General features: G+C 47.9%; 1 protein-coding gene across 1 annotated transcript in view; it reads left to right on the top strand.

Moving 5' to 3' along the window:
- MRPS6 (mitochondrial ribosomal protein S6) overlaps positions 1-2,940 on the top strand; it is a 66,542-nt gene extending 63,602 nt beyond the window's left edge. Inside the window, exon 4 of the mRNA XM_027978027.2 lies at positions 2,376-2,940. Coding sequence (XP_027833828.2) covers positions 2,376-2,565 — 190 coding nt within the window. The 3' untranslated portion in view covers positions 2,566-2,940. The remainder of the gene's footprint in view (positions 1-2,375) is intronic.
- Positions 2,941-15,168: the final 12,228 nt, after the last annotated feature.

Here is a 15,168-nt window from a genome sequence, read left to right as displayed (position 1 = left end):
TAGATATAGGGCTGGTCAGGTCATCTGTTTCTTCTTGAGTGAGTTTTGATAGTATTTCTTCAAGAAATTTCAGCTAGGTCATCAAGTTTATTGTAAAATTTTTTTATGATATTCATTTATCATCCTTTCAGTATCTGTAAACTTTGTAGTTATTTTACCTTTCTTATTCCCAAATATCAGTGATTTGTATCTTAACTCTTTTTCCTAATCAATCTGATTGGAGTTGTATCAGTTTTATCGATCTTCTCAGTGAGCTAGTGTTTGGTTTCACTAGTGTTCTCTTTCGTGTTTCAGAGGTTTCTGCTCTGATTTTTATTTTATTTTTATATTCTTTTTTGGTCCTACTTTGTATTTAATTTGCTCTTCTTTTTCCATTTTCTCAAGGTGGAAGCTGAAGTCATTAATTTGCGATCTTTATTCTTGGCTAGATGTGTAGTGCTGTAAATTTATTGCTAACACTACTTTAGTGGCATTCACCAAATTTTCATGTGTTGTTTTATTTTCATTCAGTCAAAGTACTTGGTAATTTTCCTTTTGATTTCTTCTTTGACCCATAGGTTGTTTAGATGTGTGTTTAGTTTCCAAGTATTTGGGGGATTTTTCTCAAGATCTTCTGCATGACTCAAGTCCCTTTAGATTTACTGAGACTCATTTTATGGCCCAGAAAATGGTCATCCTTAGTAAATGTTTTATACGCCCTGAGAACAAGTATGTGTAATATCTTGTTGTTGGGTGGAGGGTTCAATAAATATCAGATCCAGTTGGTTGAGGGTGCGCTTGCTCTTTCTGTATCTGACTCGATCTGTCAGTCACTGAGACGCATGGTAGCAGTTTTCAGCTCTAGTTGTGCGTTTGTCTCTTTTCTTCGTCCGTTAGTTTTTGCTTACTGTGTGGAAGCTGTTATCTCCACGTGCACATGTAGGATTGTTGTGTCTTCTTGGTGTACCCGTCTTTCTGTATTGTCTCCTTTTTCCCCTGATAATTTTTTGTTGTTGTTCAGAGGTCTCCTTGGTCTGATATTACCGTAGCCACTTGAACTTTCTTTTGATTAGTGTTTTTGCATGATATATGTTTTTCTGTCCTTTAACTTTTAATTATTTTTACTTGATTGACTTTCCCACTAGCTTGTGAATGGTCACACGCGAAGTTAGGAAGTTTTCTTAGGAGTTTTGAATGCTGAGTTTGTAGAATTACACAAAGTGCCATAGTTTGTCTAATAGCTTTCTTCCTTGCTGAGTTTGTTCATTTTCAGTTTGGTCTTTCCTGCTTTCTGTGAGAATTCCACCCTTCAGGCTCACACATCACGGTGAGATATTTCTGTGGATCTGATGAGTGTTAGCCTGTGTTCAGGGTGCTGGGGGTATAGTGACAAAGTCCTTCCTAGGGCCATTCTGTTTTAGTGCAGTGAGGCCGACTGTAAACACACTGTCAGCAGGGGTAACAGAACCACAGCCTCAAGAAAGGGAGGGGAGAGTGACCAAGGCCGGCGGGTGGGGCAGCAGGCCTCTCTGCCAAGGTGACCCTTGGACCGAGATGCGATGAAAGTGAGGGACGGGCCATGTGGACCTGGGCGAAGAGCATTTCCGGCAGAGGCACAGTGCCTGCAGAGACCTCTGATAGGAATATGCCTGGGAGGAGAGTGTGGCCGGAACCAAGTAAGTGATGTCAGAGGTCATCTTAGCCAGCTGGAACACTGAAGAATTCTGAAATACCGCCCTGAAAACTGTCCCTTTAACAGCACTGTGGTCCAAACTAAACAGCACAAGGGAGGCTTAAATTTTTAGAACTGAGGGGTAGGGTGGGCAGGGAATAGAGACGTGTCTTCCTTTGTATCTGCGTACAGACAACCACTGATAAAGTTTTATTGATCTTTTAAGACCAGTGAGCTGTAAGAGATCCTTATCTGTGTTAGTCTGGTCTGAGTAGATAAATGTTAAATTCTTTTGTCTCACCACAAGATTCAAGTTGTTTTCTTTTTGTTCCTTGTCAGTTCTTGAAGGTACCGAATGATGAGTCCTAGGCCTCTCTTAATCATTCTCCTTGTTTGTGAATATGGCTCATGGTTCTCATAGGTGCATCAAGTCACTTGTAAAATTCTTTGGAAAATTAGAAGACTTGTAGATGTTTTCACAGAAAGTGTCAACTCACGGTTTGGAAAATTCAGTAGAGTGAATGGGAAAGGGAGGTCTGGCATGCTGCTGCACTTGTGTTTAACTGGTCCACTGGCAGTTTCTGTTGTGACAAAGATGGATATTTGTGTTTGTGGGTAGTTGATGTCTTCATGTGGGGAAAAGTAAAATGAAAACATCGACCAAGATAGTGAAATCGCTGTATTTCAGAATGCAGCCCGTTCACGAATGTTTGTTTTATTGCAGGTACTTCTTGGTGGACTTTTATGCACCAACAGCAACTGTTGAAAGCATAATGGAGCACTTGTCTCGAGACATTGACGTGATTAGACCAAATGTTGTAAAACACCCTCTGACCCAGGAAGTGAAAGAATGTGAAGGGATCGTCCCGGTGCCACTTGAAGAAAAGCTGTATTCCACCAAGAAGAGGAAGTGAGAAGGCACACCACACTTTAGCCTTCTGTTTAATTCTCTCACTTTTGAGCGCCACAGATAGATAATTTACAGGTTTAATCTTTATATCTGAGGATGCTATTGGCACTGTTGGATTTTCCCGAGGTACTTTTAGCTCTTGGTCCTCTTTGCTGTGAGAACTGGGGGCTGACTTTCTTAGGGCCACTTGGTAATCTTTGGCACCAGCACGTCCTCCTCGCTTGCACTTCATGAGTATAATTTGTCAGTGAGGACTTCCTGCCCAACAGCAACACTAACCCCAGTTTGAAGAGCAAAGCTTATAAAAACTACTTTGGATTGCATGGTTGTTATTCACACTGTATACACCCATGCAAAATAAAATTTTAACACCACTGTATTATATGCGTCACTTTCGATCTGAGTGAAATTGTGTGATTTTTTAAAAGACCCTTGGCCTCTTGGCCCTCCACGGCACCGTGCACCAGCTGAGGCCTCACACACAGCTCCAGTCTGCCCAGACTGCTGGCAGTGTTGGGAGGAGCCCAGGTTCAAGCCTGGGAGAAGCCGGGGTGTGGGCAGGTGGGGTGCGTCTGCTCCTTGACCCCTGGGCAGTGCCTGCTCCTCTCCTCATCCTTGCGGTGGGCGCTGCTCTTGGTGAAGGGGCACGTGCCGTGTGGCAGTTGGCGGTGGCACTGCGTCCTATCATTCCTCTGCCACTAGCACTGCCCGCTCCCCACCCCTCAGCCCTGCAGACCTCTTTGGGGAAGTCGTCACCTCTGAATTCTGCACCCCGTCGCTTTTCCCCGCCGCTCTGATGACCTGGAGGCTGATTGCTGTTGAGTTGGAGATGCCTGAAGTGCTAGCTGGTGCCACTGCCTGTGGCGTGGCACGCTGAACTCTTAATTCTGTGGCACTTATTAGAAGATGCATCTTTTTCGTTGTTGTTTTTATTTGATACTTTATAGACCTTAAAAAAAAATATCCTGGAAATAAAAACACAAGCTCAAAGAGTTTCTCTGTGTTGGCAGAGGAGAAGTTGGGTTTTTGAAATGTTATACTTTGAGACTTAGAAGCAACCAGTCTTTGCTTGAAATTGATTGAGTTAATTTACTTAGCAAATAAAAATGCAGGATGGCCAATTAAATGTGAATTTCAGCTAAGTGACAAGTCCGCTTTCACATTAAGTATGCCCCTAATATTACATGGTAATACACTTATGCCAAAAAAAAAAAAAGATGCATTGTCTATTTGACGTTCAGATTTACCTGGGTGTCCTGTATATTCTATGTGGTTAGCTTTAGTAGAACTCTCAGAAGCAAATGAAGTCAACGTCCAGCATTCTGACTTCTCTGGCAGGGAGGCAAATGACAGGCGAGAACACAGCAGGCGTGCTCTAATTTGCCTCAACCGCTTCTCTGAACCCACCAGAAAACCGATCAGGAGACCAACTGAGATTTCACGTCTGGCCAGTTCCAGAGAATCTTTCTCTGAGCCTGGATTTACACCCCAGTGTGAGAATTCTCCTTCACCAAGTTGCATGTACGTCCCTGGTGACTCAGACGGCAAAAAATTCACTTGCAACACAGGAGACCAGGTTCAAGCCCTGGGTCAGGAAGGATCCCCTGGAGAAGGAAATGGCGACCCACTCCAGTATTCTTGCCTGGAGAATCCCATGGACTGAGGGGCCTGGCCGGCTAGAGTCCCTGGGGTCGCAAAGAGTGGAACATGTATTAGCAACTCACACTTTGACTTCCTTGGTCTCTGCCCCAGGCCTGGCAAGCTGAGGCCCCAGGTTCCCTGGCAGTGGGATACCTTCCGTGGCGAGTGAGGATGGGTGAAGATGAAAGAGTCTCTCTTATCTCCTCCCAGCGGCTGGTGCATTGGAAGAAGTTGCCCAGCCTTTCGAACTTCACAGAGCAGGGCCCTGCACAGGGTGTCTGCCCGCAACCCAAAGCTTCTGCACCGAGGTTGTTGGGAGAAGCGCCAGTTACCAAGGTAGATTTCCGGTTGTACTGATTATACAGACAGATCCTGTTAGGGGTGGAGAGGGCGGGAACTGGGCCTCTGCCTCTTCTAACCGCAGTGACGCTGAAACACTGGCAGATGAGCAAACAGGTGCCTGACTCGCCCAGCTCTGAACTCGCTTGGGGCTGCCGCCCTCAGTGATGCTGCCCTGGATCATCGGATTCCTCACGTGCCTTTCTCTTAAGAGCCCTGACGGCATCCAACTTCCACTTCCTCCAGAGGCATAAAAAGCTATAAGAAAGTCTCTTTGAAGAGCAATAGTTCAGTAAAAAGGGTCATTAAGAACTGGACACTGGAAATAAAAGGGATAAAGTAGAGATTATCTGGAAAAATGGGCTACTTCCTGTTTTATTAGGAATTTCCTGAAAGCGCAGGCGCTCAGCCAAGGCTGGAGGGAGCACAGATTCTCTACCAAACCGTCTGGGTCTCAGTGCAGTTTCGCTCAGACGCTAATGACCGAGGTGCAAGCTTGCGTTTTCCTAGAGTGTGTTTGTTACGTGTGTGCTTCATGCTGCACACACACTGTGTACCTCATTTAGCCTCTTCAGCTCGGTGATAGAGGAGCAGTACCCTTGTTATCTGGATAAGGAAACAAGACTCCCAAAAGGTTTGACCTTGACCCCCGCAACTTCGAGTGACCGCTCAGATCTTGAGCTGGGGACCCTGATGCCGTGTCGTCTTATCCCTCTGGTAGCGTGGAGGTTGTCCTCTCTGGTTATAAACAAGGCACCTGGGTGTCTGGGCTGAGCGTATGCTACGCGCCACACAGGTGTTAAGCGGCCACCCTCGGGGCCTGGGTGTGGCACTGCCACTTCCTCCTCCTGCCCTTGCTGGTCCCCAGGAAGATGGATGGACGCTGTTGGGCAGTCCAGGTCATCGGGTGTGTGGAATCTCGTGGCACAGTTTAGAGAGTGTTCGGAAGGAGGCTGGCTAAGTAGGACAGCTGTGCGCGTGCCAGTTCCCCTCCTGGGAAGCTCCGGAATGAAGCCACTGTCCCTTCCCCGCCGCCGTCCCCCCGCCCCCCAGGCGCTGATTCATAGCTGGACTCTGAGCGCTGAGGGCAACCCTTGCCTGTTGCAGCAGGGCTCGTGTGCAGGTTGTCCCCGGGCTGGGGGTGGGGGGTCCTCTTGTTCAGGTGGGTGGTGGGTGAGGGAGATATTTGAGTGGCCCACCCCCTTCAGTGGATGGTGACTTGCAGCGTGCTGGGGACGGAGCAGTGAAAAAGACAGTCCTGGGGGGCTGATAGTTGGGAAGGCAGAGAACTGTGGGTGCTGCCGTGAAGGGAAAGGGCAGAGGATGTGGGTGGGAGGGGGTGGGGGGCGCTGAGACCCGCGGCATATGGAGCTAGTCGCCTGATGTGGTGGTTCTGGCAGAGGGCGCAGCGCCTGCAGACACCTGGACCTCTGAGCTTAGGGGGTGTGATGAGGAGTCAGGGGCCAGATCTGGGAGGCTGACAGCACACCCTCGAGAATAAACGCAAAGGGATAGGAGTCTGCCATCTGAAGTGAACCGCAGAAGCCAAAGAAGCCAGGCCTGGGGGTGACTCCACAGTTCTGGAGCGCTGCCTCTGGGGGCCTCTTTCTCACACTTGTCACCCTATTCGTGGTCCACTTTGAACAGGATTGAGCTTCTAGAAGCACTGTTTTTTGTTTTCTTTGCACGAGGTGGGCTCAGGAAGGTGGAGAATGAGAGGGAGACTGTAGGCCAAAAAGCTAGTCCCAGCTGTGCCCTGGAAGCTGCTTCGCAGAGACACGAGTCAGGGAAGCACTGGGCAAGCATCTGAGCTTGAGACAATCAAGTCCTGTACCCTGAAGTGTCCGCAAGGAAGAACCACTGAGCCCAAGCGAGCCTTTTGCCGAAAGACCAGGTTTGTGTTAAGGTGAAATGCTGATGATAAGAGGAGTGTTCGAAGCGTGAGCTACTCCAGAAGAGCAGTGATCCATCCACCCTGACACACCTGAGGGACACAACACACAGCTTCAGCAAAAGCTCAGTGTGGGTATTATTCCCTTACCCTCCTCAACGCCCTAACGTGCATATTATACCCATTTTGCAGATGGGGCACCCCAGTGCTAAGAAAAGTGACTCCTCCGAGGCGACCCGAAGGCTCAGCAGGTTAAGAATCTGCCTGCAATACAGGAGATGCAGATTCATTACCTGGGTGGGGAAGATCCCCTGGAGAAGAAATAGCAACCCACTCCAGTATTCTTGCCTGAAAGATTCCATGGACAGAGGAGCCTGGTGGGCTACAGTCCATGGGGTCAGACAACTGAGCAGCCAAGCACGCGTGCACGCACACCCCGAGGTGATTAGTACTAGAGTTGGGGCTGGTCATTTGAACATCCATTTTGGGCACACCACACCTGTCCAGAGGTGGACACTGCCAGTCCCTGCAGCCCAGACTGTGCTCTGAATGACCTCCTCCCCGGGCCCTTCTCATCCCACCACCAGACCAAGGCCCCTGGCTTCATCACTGCAGGAGGGGAGAGTGGAGCTGGGACTCCTGCGACCTGTTTTTAATCTCAGGTCTTCAAAGGGAAGTCCTGAGAACACTGGAAGCAAGTTAGTGCATACCCTGGAGACCAGGCCTCCCTTTGTCCTGTTGTTTTCCAAACTGGTCTGTCATTTCCCACAGAGCTTTTTTCTCTCCACATTCCCTGAGGGGTGTGTGTATGGGTGACGCGCAGGGCAGGCGCTGCCCTGGGCAGGATACAAAGATGAGTGGGCCGTGACCCTAACCTCGAGGCTCTCACAGATCGGGGAAGGTGGAAATTATTCCACCCTGATATGAGATGCAAACAGTGCTAAAGAACTGGATTCCTTAGTCCTGGGTGGCAGTGCGGGTGGTGGGGCGGGGTGGGGGGGGTGGTTCCAGCAAAGATGGCCTTTGAGCAGGCAGGGGATGTCTCGTGTGGAGCAGGGGTGGCGGAGATGGGAGGTGCCAAAAATGTGTTTTGGAAACACGTGGGAGTGGGCAGGTGTGGTGCGATGGCAAGAGAGGCGTGGGGTGCGGGACACCCTGCAGATTGAGGGAAGCTCCGAGTTGTCATCAGCTGGTGGAGAGGCCTTTCATGGCTGCCAAGGGCCTCTCGAACTGAGGGACCACTTCCAAGAGCCAAGAATGAGTCCTGCGCGTATTCTTAGGCAATGAGCCTCCCAATGGGCCAGTCCCCCGCCCACACTTAGGAGAGAAACGAATGATTCTACCAGTTCCTCACGGAGAAGTGCCAGGAGGGCTGAGCAAGGTTTCCGGGTGTCCTCCAGCAGTGGACAGTGGGCCTGGGAACAGGCTGGTGTGCCGGTGGCGGCACGTGTCCAGGCCTGTTGGCGAGACTTTTGTCACTGTGGAGAAAACGCAAACACAGTAGTGGGATGAGCAGAGCACTTGGGCTTAGAGACCTGCACGGGCTGTGTGATCACAGACCGTCTCTTCTTCCAGCCTCCATTGCATGAGCTGCTTTTGAAGAGTCCTTCCAAGTCTGTCCAGCCCCGGCCCAGGTCCCACTGCCCAGTCTGCTGGGGCTTGGGGTGTTCGGTCCACAACTTGACAACCTGCTGACTGGTGGGATGCAGAGATGGGGAGAGTTTCTCAGAGGCCTCTTTGCACACTCTCCGTCTTCGGGTAAGGATGACTGTTGTTCCCGTAGCCTGCCAGGGGGTTCGGTGGGGCTGTCGCTCTAATTCTAGACAGAATAGGAGCTGTACCTGACCACAGGGAAACAGCCAACGGAGACTCCGAGGCCAGCAAGGCCGTTGGCTGCACTTAAATTGCCAGCATTCTTTTTTGCTCTGAGAACAAAGCTTTAAGGCACGTGACTTAGACCCAAACACAAATAATGAGGCATCCCGTTAGTCCATGGGAGGAAAATGGTGTGACCAGCAAGTCCCTGGGTGGTGGTGAGGTCTGGTTTTGGGAGAGCTGCCCCATGACTACCTAAATCAGCCTCTAAATTTATAGTTGTTCAGTCACTAAGTCGTGTCCAACTCTCTGTGACCCCACGGACTGCAGCCCACCAGGCTCCTCTCTCCTTCACTGTCTCAGAGTTTGCTCAGATTCACGTCCACTGAGTCAGTGATGCTATCGAACCATCTCATCCTCTGCCGCCCCCGTCTCCTTTTGCCTTCAGCCTTTCCCAGCATCAGAGTCTCTTCCAATGAGTCAGCTCTTCGCATCAGATGGCCAAAGTATTGGAACTTCAGCTTCAGCATCAGTCCTTCCGATGAATACAGGGTTGATTTCTTGTTTATAGTACCAGCAGCAATAGCTTGATAACCTGGTATGCTTCCAGCTCCTCTTGACCCAACAGGAAGGTCTCCTTCCAATGAATACAGGGTTGATTTCTTGTTTATAGTACCAGCAGCAATAGCTTGATAACCTGGTATGCTTCCAGCTCCTCTTGACCCAACAGGAAGATCAGCAAAAGTTGAGCTCCTGAAGCCAGACCAAGTGTCCAGAGTCCTCAAGACCTTTTGGGTGCTGCAAGGGAGCAGAGTTGTCATCTGCATGTTGCAATTGAACCGCTTTCTCCAGAACACTTGGGGCTAAGCTTGCCCCTTCTGAGGCAGGAATTGGGATTTCACTTCATTTCCTGGAGATTTCACCCTAAGCTGTGGTTGCCTTGTGAGTGGAAAAGACAAGGATGCATTGTCCAGTGGATAATGCCAGAAGTGAGGATTGTATTAATACAAAATGGGTTCTTGAGCTCTCCATGCCAAGTGGGAGACTCCACTGTGTCCATAAACTCGTATTGATCTGACTTGGATGGAGCACTGTGTGTCCCTGTGGGTCCCAAAGTATACGTACCTCTGTGGAAGATGAGATTTTGCTTTTTGGATGGAGGGTAACTGCTACTATTAACTGCCACCCGAGGTCCATCTAGTCAAAGCTCTGGTTTTTCCAGTAGTCATGTATGGATGTGAGAGTTGGACCATGAAGAAAGCTGCTGCTGCTAAGTCACTTCAGTCATGTCCAACTCTGTGCAACCCCATAGACGACAGCCCACCAGGCTGCTCTGTCCCTGGGATTCTCCAGGTAAGAGTACTAGAGTGGGTTGCCATTGCCTTCTCCCTAGAAAGCTGAGTGCCAAAGAATTGATACTTTTTGAACTATTGTGTTGGAGAAGACTCTTGAGAGTCCCTTGGACTGCAAGGAGATCAAACCAGTCAATCCTGAAGGAAATCAATCCTGAATATTCATTTATAGGACCAATGCTGAAGCTGAAGCTCCAATACTTTGGCTACCTGATGCGAATAACTGACTCCTTGGAAAAGACCCTGATGCTGGGAAAGATTGAAGGCAGGAGGCGAAGGGGACGACAGAGGATGAGATGGCTGGATGGCATCACTGACTCAATGGGCGTGAGTCTGAGTGAACTCCGGGAGTTGGTAATGGACAGGGAGGACTGGCATGCTGCAGTCCATGGCGTCGCAAAGAGTCAGACATGACTGAGCAACTGAACTGAACCGAGGCCTCTCTGAGTGGGAGTTTGATGTATGACACAGGGAACCCAGAGATGGTGCTCTGTGACAACCTGGAGGAATGGACGGGGAGGGAGGTGAGAAGGGGGTTCATTATTCAAAGATTCTGTTTGTGAATTTAAATTTTGAGTCTCTCAGTGTGTCTGTTCCCAGGCAAGGGTGAACAAGTGACTTCTTGTTTCAGCTCTTATGCTGTGAATAAGTGTCTTCCTCAGTCAATTTAGTGTTGTGATTCTTGCGTTTACCTGCTTTTTGTTGGTGCTTTTGCTGTGTCAAATGTCCCCTCCATCCACCATTAATGCAGAAATGCTGTCTAGTGTCCCTAAGCACAAAAAGGCTGGGATGTGCCTTATGGAAAAAAATGTATGTGTTAGGGTGGCTTTGCTCAGGCCCAAATTATGGTGCTGTTGGCTTTGTCCAATATTTTTAACTTTTATTGGCATATAGTTGACTTACAATGTTGTATTAGTTTCAGGTATACAACAAAGTGAGTCAGTCATACGTATCTGTATATCCACTTTTTTAGGGGGGAATTCTTTTCCTATATGTGGATCAACAACATATATTAAGTAAGATGTCATTAAGGGACTTCCTTGTAGCTCAGACAGTAAAGAATGTACCTGCAATTCAGGAGACCAAGGTTTGATCCCTGGGTCAGGAAGGTCCTCTGGAGAAGGGCATGGCAACCCACTCCAGTATTCTTGCCTGGAGAATCCCATGGACAGAGGAGCCTGGCAGGCTACAGTAAGTGGGGTCGCAATACAATTGAATGATGAACACTACTCCTACGAAGATGCCAGTAAAAAGAAACACACATAAAGCAAGGTTATTTATTGGGTGGGTGACACAGCTGTTGTGACCAAAGGCTCACAGGAGCCTAGCCCTGCATTTGCCCTAGGAACAGAGGTTTCCAAGTCTCTAAATCAGCATGGATGATGAGAATGGACTGTATTTGATGCGGGTTTGTGCTTTTTCTGAGCACCTCTTCGGTCGTCCAGTAATTCTCCAACTTTTATCTGCACTGAAGATTTTTATTCCCACCCTTGTCCTTATTCTGTGTGTCTGGCTCGTCTTTCACTGTCCTTCCTTCCCTTCTCATTACACTTGCATTCTCCTTCACCAGCTCCCATCCGCTAGAGCGCCGCACATCTAAGTGTGCCAGGGACCTGCTCTTTGAAAGGAACACTTAGAAAAGAACCTTGGCAGAAGGGTTTGGCAATGTGGCCAGCAAGAGCCTGGACACTGTCCATTTGTGTCTCAGCCTTAGAAGCAGGCAATTTGGTGGGTTTAGTTAAGGCCATGAAAAGGGATAATTAGATCGGCAGTAGAGCAGCCCCTGCCCCCTTCCTTGGGCTCTATGATATCTCAAGGGTTTTCATCACATGCTCCGAATCAAATACGTTTTAATTACCTTTAAAACAATTGCAAAAATTTGTTCACAAAGCAAGAGCACAAGTTTTAAAGGTGCTGATTTTGTAAAGTAGGCAATTATAGCCAGTGTTGTGAAAGCTTGTTCCTCTTCTGTTTATTTCTTTATTAAAAAAAAAATATATATATATATATATATTTATTTATGGCTGCACTGGGTCTTTGTGGCTGTGTACAGGTTTGCTCTACTTGTGGCAAGCAGGGAGCTTGCCTTATCCCTTATCCCCCCCAGTACCTCCTCTCTAGCTGTGGTGCACAGGCCTCTCATTGTGGTGGCTTCTCTTATTGTGGAGTGCAGGCTCTAGATTGTGAGGGCTTCAGCAGCCGCGGCTCCCGGGCCCTGGAGCGCAGGCTCAGTAGTTGGGGTGCACAGGCTTAGTTGCTCAGAGGCATGTGGGATCTTCCCGGACCAGGGATCAAACCCGTGCCTCCTGCATTGACAGGTGGATTCTTAACCACGGGACCACCAGAGAAGCCCTTCCACTTATTTCTTTCAAAGTGTAAATATAATAATGTGGAATGAGTTACATAGTCTGATCTGCAAAACAGCTAGGGAGTCTCTGTTTACTTAATGCTCCCTCATCCCTCCTCATCCCATGATGGTCTGGGTTGAATCTCCATTGCCATGAAACATGATGCTCTAATCATGATTGCCCTCACTTTATGGCACCATCCATATGCGGCTTGCTTTCTTAAAACTTGTACATGGACTGATACACTAGAAATAGTCTACTTTAAAAAAATTCAAACATCCCTAAAAGAATAGAAGATACTATAACAGACTTGAGGTCCTTATCACTCAGATTGAACAGATGTATTTTTGCTATATTTCTTTCAGGTCTTTTATTTTCAAGAGATAAAATATTAGATGTAGTTGAAGTCCTTTTTTTTTTTTTTTTGTATCTCTTTTCATCTATTCCTTCCTTCCCGAGAAGTAGCCATCATTCTCAAGTCAGTGTGTATCAGTTATATCCATCTTTTATGTTTTACTATATATATATGTATATATATGTACACAGTTGCTCAGTTGTGTCCGACTCTGTGGCCCCGTGGACTGTAGCCTGCCAGGACCCTCTGTCAGTGGGATTTTCTGGGCAAGAATAGTGGAATGGGTAGCCATTCACTTCTCCAGGGTATCTTTCTGACCCAGGGATTGAACCCTGGTCTCCTGCATTGCAGGTGAAGTCTTTACCCTCTGAGCCACCAGGGAATCCCATATGTATATATATATTATCATAATTTCATAATACTGCTTTGTGGATTTTGAATGAACCAACTAGATTTTTAACGAACTGACTGGATATGGAGGCTTCAGCAACATGTTTTTTTTCCTTCAACAGTATCATCTTGTGCCCTGTCATGGAGCTCTAGTTCATTGATCTCTTATGTTATATCAGGTGCCTTGTGTGACTGCAGAGAACTGTGGCCACTTGCCTCTTAATGGGCGTGTCTAAATTTACAGTGTTTCAAGCAAAGCTGTCGTGAAATTGCTGGCAGGCAAGAACACTCGAGTGGATAGCCGTTTCCTTCTCCAAGGGATCTTCCTGACCCAGGGATAGAACCCAGGTCTCCTGCACTGGCAGGCAGATTCTTACTGTCTGGTCCACCAGGGAAGCCCCATTGTATGCCAGTTCTAAGTATTTTATGAACATTAACTTACTTCATTCTTTTCGATCTCTTAACATCCTTACGCCATGTAGAGAAAATGCAGGTACAGAGGAGTTAAGCAACTGTCTCAAGACCACACGTCTTGTGTGCACGATCGGAGTTCCCAGTCCTGATGGGGGCATCGCACCCCCTCTCCTTGAGGGCTTGGCCGAGCATCACCTTCCCCGTGGGCTCTTTCCTGACCACCTTTCTTTGAAATGCAGCTCACACGCCTGCTTTCCCCTCCTCCTTCCCCTGCTATGTGTTTCACCACTGTGTTTACTTTGCCATCTGATATACACATTGTTTGGGCTTCCCTGGTGGCTCAGATGGTAAAGAATCTGCCTGCCAATGTAGGAGACCCAGGTTCGATCCCTGGGTCAGGAAGATCCCCAGAAGAAGAGAATGGCCACCCACTCCAGTATTCTTGCCTGGAGAATCCCATGGACAGAGGAGCCTGGTGGGCTACAGTCCATGGGGTCGCAAAGAGTCCTAGCAACTGAGCACACACATACTGTCTCCTCCCAGATGGAATGTAAGCTCTGTTGGGGTGTGAATTTTATCTAGCTGGCTCATGGAGTGGTGCCTGGAACGTTGCAGTTGGATGAGCGAAGAGGAATTTTCCAAGAGAACATGTGAATCTAAAGTTAGTGTCCTGGACTTTGAAACCTCCCATCCCGAGAGCCAGCGTCAGCGGCCCTGTCGTCCATATGTCTCAGGGGAAGAATGGATTGGTCAAAACTGCATAAGGATGAGTCCAGCAAAATAGCTGTTAGATGTAAAATCGTGACCTACCAAGGGTGAGTTGGCAGTAGGTAACAAAAACCACCAATAAATGCGTGGCTTGTGGTCCAGCAATTCCACTTGTGAGCATTTGCTTTGAATCACGCTTGGCACAGAGTCACCACATTGTTCTTTGATAAAATCAAAATGTTGAAAATCACCTGAATGTTCTACAGTAGGATACTGTAGAAATTGTGTATCAACTTAGTTAGTTGCTAACTCGTGTCTGACTTTTTGCGACCCCATGGACTGTAGCCCGACAGGCTCCTCTGTCCATGGGATTTTTCAGGCAAGAATACTGGAGTGGGTGGCTGTTTCCTTCTCCAGTGGATCTTCTTGGCCCAGGGACTGAACCCGCACGTCCTGCATCAGTTCAGTTCAGTCGTTCAGCTGTGTCAGTTCAGTCAGTTCAGCTCTTTGCGACCCCATGGACTGCAGCACACCTGGCCTCCCTGTCCATCCCCAACTCCCCAAGCTTACTCAAACTCATGTCCATCCAGTCAGTGATGCCATCCAACCTCTGTCTCCTGCATGGGTTTCCTGTATTGCAGGTGGATTCTTTACCCCTGAGCCACCAGGGAGGCCCTATCAACTTACTATGCTGCCATTAAAAACATATAACAGCATGAGAAAATATTAGTGATATCTCAATGAAGGTAAAATGAAATGGTGTCTTAGATACAGAAACTTAACATGAAAGTAGAATTGTAGCAAAAAAGAGACACAGCTTTACAAAGATAGCAAAAAATACATGGATGGGCCAGGATTAATAATATCAGTGAGAGCTCATGGCTATAATAGAAAATCAGTGTCTGGTATAATTCTGAGCACAGAAAGGGCATTAGATTGGCACCAATTTGGAAGAAGGGCAACCAGCATGGGGGTCATCCATAAAGAAGGACCAGGTAGGCATTTGGCAAGCTTGTCTAGGACAGCAGCAGTGACCTGCTGGTGCTCGCGTTGGGGCCCTTACATGACGGCCTAGAACACCCACTGTGGGGTCACAGTGCCCCAGAGACAGTCTCTCATGTAAACCTGGGTAGACTCAGAAGACAGAACTAAGGAGAGTTTGGGCTTTGAATAAATATGTCAGCCCAGGTCTTCTTGAGTGTTTGCTGGTGTTTCTCCCCACTTACTGGGCTGGCTTTTCTTCGGGTTAAATAAATCAGTGTTGGTAGATTCATTTTGTTTTGACCCCTAAGCCAATTTGAACTGCTGCTATGACTGATTCCGAGACTAGGAGTTGCTTTTGTTTTAAATTGAG

The sequence above is a fragment of the Ovis aries genome, chromosome 1 (assembly GCF_016772045.2).
Source record: "Ovis aries strain OAR_USU_Benz2616 breed Rambouillet chromosome 1, ARS-UI_Ramb_v3.0, whole genome shotgun sequence".
Classification (NCBI taxonomy): domain Eukaryota; kingdom Metazoa; phylum Chordata; class Mammalia; order Artiodactyla; family Bovidae; genus Ovis; species Ovis aries.
This window is presented reverse-complemented; position numbering and strand designations above follow the sequence as displayed.